The 5,929-nt window shown below is 33.4% G+C and overlaps 1 protein-coding gene across 1 annotated transcript; it reads left to right on the top strand.

Annotated features, from left to right (window-relative positions):
• The first annotated feature begins 3,959 nt into the window (after nt 1-3,959).
• On the top strand, nt 3,960-5,929 carry LOC142611864 (peroxidase 49-like). Its single transcript, XM_075784006.1, has 4 exons — nt 3,960-4,276; nt 4,474-4,665; nt 4,769-4,934; nt 5,272-5,929. Exons 1-4 carry the CDS (start codon nt 4,052-4,054, stop codon nt 5,682-5,684), a joined length of 996 nt encoding a protein of 331 aa, XP_075640121.1. The 5' UTR covers nt 3,960-4,051; the 3' UTR covers nt 5,685-5,929.

Raw genomic sequence — 5,929 nt, 5'->3', positions numbered from 1 at the left:
AATAATATTACCTTTTGTTACAAGCTTTTCACAAGATTGGACAAATAGATTCAGTTAGGTAAAACTAGTACTCTCCTAATTATATATTCTCTTGTTCCTGCGCAAAAAAAAAAAAAAAAAAAAAATGTTGTTTTTGTAGGAATCCAACATTGCGTTTTTCATTTTTCAAACCCTGAAAATAGCTTTCAATTATCTTTCAGTACAAGTAGTACTGAAAGTCCTTGTGGGGTTTTACATATATAAGGAGTCGTAGAAATCACACAAGCAAATGTCACTGCCATAGCCATAGGTACAATGGAATTACTCCACACACTGTGTGTGGTGCTAAGGGTCTCCATCAAAATAGGGAATCCCGAGTAATAAATAAAAATGGGTAAAGGAAGACGTTAAAGCAAGTAAATCTTATCCGATAGGTTATTAATGTCACGAGAAAGAGAAACAGGGTCTTATTAATTTCTAAAAGTTCATGCATCATTTTCAAATTTTAGAAAAAAATTTTACAATTTTTTGCATGGACGTGAAGTGAAAAAAAAAAAAGGCAGATGATGATTGATTAAGTAATTATTCACCATTTTCTCAAAAAAAGAAAAGAAAAAGTAATCATTCACCACGTGTACGGCCAGCATTGTCTGTTTGGAAAGGACTGTGCATGGTTCAATGGATTAGATCATGCCATTGGTCATCACACAGCCATATCAATTGGGAAAGGAGGATAGAATGGAGAGTAGTTCTAGGTACCACATAAATAGTTACAATTTTTGTCACATTACCTTTCATATCAGACTGTGACTGGTTGTCTGTCATATTTACATAGATCTACAATTTTTTCTTTATCACTCATAGTCTATCATGTAAATAGTTGTGCCATTTTATTTGTTCAGTAAATTTTTCTAGAATCAATTCTTAGGAGGTTACAGTGTGCTGCATATGCTTTTTGATGAATGTGTACTGCATATGTTAACAATATGCTCTTTGATGGCTTTAATTAAATTGGACTTAATTAATAATAAAAAAAAGTCGCTTACAATTGAAGAATCATAGGCTAAAAACTAGTAGTTTTCCTACCCCACATATATGTTTTTTTTTATCATATTACTGGATGGATCAGATTAACCTAATATTCCTTTTTATCTTGTTTCAGACTATTGCATTATTCTGAATACATATTTAACAAGAATACAATCACCTACTATTTTTATTTATTAATCTTGATTGATTTCAGGGCCATACCCTTTAAGAACGTGTAAAGCCAAATTTTCTTTAATATGGGTCGTATCAAATGTCAACATATTAGCAGAAGAAAACAACTAAGTACCCCAAAAAAAGAAGAAAGAGGGGGTGGAAATGTAAAATTAAAAGTAAGACTGTACAACAGCCAAAAAAATGTTCATTCACATTTATTTTGTTGAAGAATTGTATCAATTGTTGCTTACTCTATTGTAATACGACAGAGTAAACTTTGGCAACTCTAGAAAAATAAAATAAAGGAATCAAAGCAAAAAAAGAGTAGTCGGCCACGGGTTCACTTTCCCTTTAGTCATTATAGTCACAATTTAAAAATTAAAAGGGCACTATATTTAGAAAGAACCTTTTTTTTTGAGAAGGTGTTTAGAAAGAACCTTGATCAATAATTCTAGTGAGTTCATTTGGTCAACAGAGCAGGTGAGTCTCCCTCCACTTTGGGACCTCCTCTCATACATGTGTTCACCATGTAACTTAAAAAAAAACAACAAAAAATAATACCATGTTGACCAATTCTAGTTGTACGTACGTAGAACCTTGTCTAGCTCACATGGGTTCACTGAACACTTCCTTCATAATCATGTCAATGAGTAAAAATGAACACAGTTGAACAAGCTAGAAGCCTAGAACTTGATTTCAATGAGGTGGTTTCATAGCCAAGGTTAATTTACAATGCTGTAATTTGTATAACAAGAATTTAAAGTCGATCCAATAATGGTTTTAAGCAAGAAATTTCGTAAAATGTTGTTCTAAGGAGCAAGGGCCCTGACTTAATTAGACCTTCCTTTCCACTGACATGTTATGACTACAATCTAAGATACCCACTATAATGATACTTTCTTCTAAGAGCTTATATAAGAGCTTTAAGGTAGCTAAATAGCTCAAACAAGTTTTTCAAGTGTTTTTTTTTAACCTTGATTAGCAAATTTTGAAAAGACCTTGATAGAGAGTTTCTTTCTCAAAAGATTTGACTATCCCCATGTGTGTTTATTCTTTCCGTCTCATACATGCCACGTAATTATAAAGAGGAAACCTTAGGGTTGGCCCCAGTGGTAGAGCTACACACATGGGTAATTATTTTAACATTTTGAAAATTTAGCCTACAAAGGTAGGAGTTGCCCCCTTACCCCCCAAAATATTTGAGTTAGTTTAACAATGCTCTTAAAAAAATAATTGGTCTAATAGTTATAGAGACAATACTTTATTTTTCTCCATTTTATTCTTTATTGTAAAATGTGTTCTTATGTTTGTTAAAATTTTTTTTTTTTTTATAATAAATTTGGCACCAAACATGTTTGGATCTATCTTTTTTAATCCATATTATGTGGCAACTAAACAATTCATTGACTCATTAAAATGTTTTGTGACTAAAACTATACATGAAATGTCTCTTTAATTGCCATATAATGGGTTAGAGTAAGATACCTTTAAATATGTTTAGAGCCAAACTTGTTCCTTCAAGTTTTGGATTATTCATATTTTTGAAAATTTTATTAGTTCAATTGAAATATTTTTTACTCACTTTGGTATACAATTTGATAATTTGAATTGAAAATGAAACTTTTTAAAAATTTTAGTGAAAATGGTATAAGATGAATTTTATTTTATGAAAGATCGTCATCAAATATAGTTTTGATAAAAAATACTAAACTTTTTTTTTGGGATGTGTGTATACATATAACTTATCATATAAAAAAGTGTGTGTATATGGGTGAGGGGGGGGAGGGGGGGTTTCTTGACTAATATGTTGCAACTCAGCCCCAAACAAAAATTTCTGGTTTCGCCATTGGTTGGCCTTAAGATGCTAGCTAAGAGTTTGGATTTAAGATGTCATGAATCTCATGAACTTTAGGAACTATTAGACCAAATTCTTGGGGTTTTTAGATATCACTCAATGGTTGATTTTGGAAATCTATAAGTTTTTGAAACTTTTATTTCTTTTTAATTCTATTCAATTTTTTTATCCAAAAAATAAAAGTGAAAACATGAAAATGCCCTTTTTTTATTATCAAAAAAGACATTCGAAGTTGATGCCAATAATAATAACAATAATAAATCAACGTTGTTGATCATTAGTATTGAATTATTTGAATTCAAGTGTGAAATTAAATATTTATAAGATAAAATAACAACACTTTTACCATGTCTTTCTTTATCATTTCTCAATTCACAAATCTAAAAACCTCTTTATCAATTTAGTTATCAACTAAACTTAATAGTTTTAAATCATTTTATAACTTTAATCTCTTAATAACATTACAACGGACTCACACAATTTCACATGTTGAAGTAATGGATGGTTAGTAGTAGATTTATGCATAAAATAGTGGGGAAACGTGTCGATCACATTGAGTCGACCAATTAAAACATTTCCCCTCAAAAAAAAAAAAAAAACCAATTAAAACTTTTGTATGTCGTGAGTCAACCAATTAAAACTTTAGTATGTCATGAAATTGGATGTAATTCTAGATTTATTACTATGATAATTCAAAAGGTTGCTTCACTGTAATCAGCTAAGAGCTTCTAGTAATAAGCCGAAGTATGCAAAGCTACCTACTCTGGCGCGCTGGCGGTCCGGCGTTTCTCTTTTCCCTAGTTAATTAGTACCAACTCCAACTTTTTTGTTCCCTTCGCTATTTTTTTTCCCTCTCTTCTTAAGACTTCGTCTAATCTTGTCTACAAAGTTTTTACTATAAATACTCGAAAGCCATCCACCTCTCATCATATCAAGTTCTGAAATTTCTCTGCGAGTGTTTTATAGAAGTCTTGGTCTAGAACCTTGTGTAAGACAAAAAAAAGAGAGACAATAATGTCTCAGCTCACTAGTTTTCTCTTGGTTCTTTCTCTTTGTGCTTTTGCTCCTCTTTGCTTCTCTAGCAAGACCAAAGGTGGTAACCTTTACCCACAGTTTTATGACCACTCTTGCCCAAAAGCTCAAGAGATTGTAAGGTCCGTACTGGCCAAGGCTGTGGCCAAAGAAGCCCGTATGGCAGCTTCAATTCTCAGGCTCCATTTCCATGATTGTTTTGTCCAGGTCTTGCTACTAGCTTGCTATAACTTGTCACTTCAATGACTAGCTCTCATTAACTTCATAAATTCAATTCAATTATATTGCAACATGCTAATTACGAGGACTACATATTATTACCCGTGCTTGTAAATTTCATAAGCAGAACTCTATTATGTATCACGATGGCTTAGTGTGGTTGACACAAGTTGTCTATATTGCAGGGTTGTGATGCTTCATTACTGTTAGACAGCAGTGGAACCATAGTCAGTGAGAAGGGGGCAGTTCCTAACAAGAATTCAGCTCGAGGTTTTGATGTCCTCGATGAGATCAAATCTGCACTGGAGAAAGAGTGCCCTCGTACAGTATCTTGTGCTGACCTTTTGGCCATAGCTGCAAGAGAATCCACTGTTCTGGTAAGTATTACAAACATTTTTAGTGCATTGTATTAATTGGGCACGACCAAATTACTCTTACATGGCCAATACTCAATTCTGATCATGTTTTGGATGCACACAGAGAGGTGGGCCCAGCTGGGAGGTACTATTAGGCAGAAGAGACTCCAGAACTGCAAGTTTGAGCGGTTCTAACAACAATATTCCTGCCCCAAACAACACATTCCCGACCATCCTCACTAAGTTCAAGCGACAAGGGCTTAATATTGTTGATCTTGTTGCCCTGTCTGGTAAAGACTCTAATGCACTTGCTTATGCCATACAGATAGGGTCCTTTAACTTTAAGACATGCTCTCTTTTGTGTCATCAAATGAGATTGCTCAAAACATTGATTGGACAAAATTAGAAAAATAATGTTACGGACATGATATTTTTCATAATCTACTGAGGTACGAAGATGACAAATTATTATTGACTTTAATATATGTCTATACTACATACTACTTTATTGTGTACTATTCTTATTTGTAAAGAGAAATAGTTAAATACATACTAAGTTCTCAAACTCATACATTCTCCAATATCATAACCCGAATGTTTGTGTGTGAACTAAATTTTGTTATACAGGGAGCCATACAATTGGAAATGCCCGGTGCACCAGCTTCAGGCAAAGACTGTACAACCAGTCAGGAAATGGACAGCCCGACTACACACTTGATCAATCATATGCGGCCCAATTGAAAACCCGATGCCCAAAATCTGGTGGTGATCAGAACCTGTTTTTCTTGGACTATGTCAGCCCAACAAAGTTTGATAACAACTACTACAAGAACATATTGGCTTCAAAGGGCCTTCTGAACTCTGATCAAGTTCTTTTAACCAAGAATGAAGGATCAAGGGAATTGGTAAAGCAATACGCAGAGAACAGCCAACTTTTCTTTGAGCAATTCCCCAAGTCCATTGTTAAGATGGGAAATATTTCTCCATTGACAGGTTCAAGGGGAGAGATTAGAACGAACTGCAGGAAGATTAACTCTTGATAGTACTACATAACTGCAGTTTCATTGATTCTCATGAATAATAACAATAAAAATTACATTTTCATTTGGTTGTTCTGTTTCCTTTGTTTTATACGAAAAATGTATGTGTAGCTTGATGTAGCCACTATATTCTGGACAACATACAGTTGTGCAGTTTAATTGCTGGTTTCGTAATGTGGATTTATGGAAGTTATAGTTTATTTTGTTTTAAATAAAAGTTGAAGCTACTGGGATCCTTCTTGACA

This window comes from Castanea sativa, chromosome 10, assembly GCF_040712315.1.
Source record: "Castanea sativa cultivar Marrone di Chiusa Pesio chromosome 10, ASM4071231v1".
In the NCBI taxonomy this organism is placed as follows: Eukaryota; Viridiplantae; Streptophyta; class Magnoliopsida; order Fagales; family Fagaceae; genus Castanea; species Castanea sativa.
This window is presented reverse-complemented; position numbering and strand designations above follow the sequence as displayed.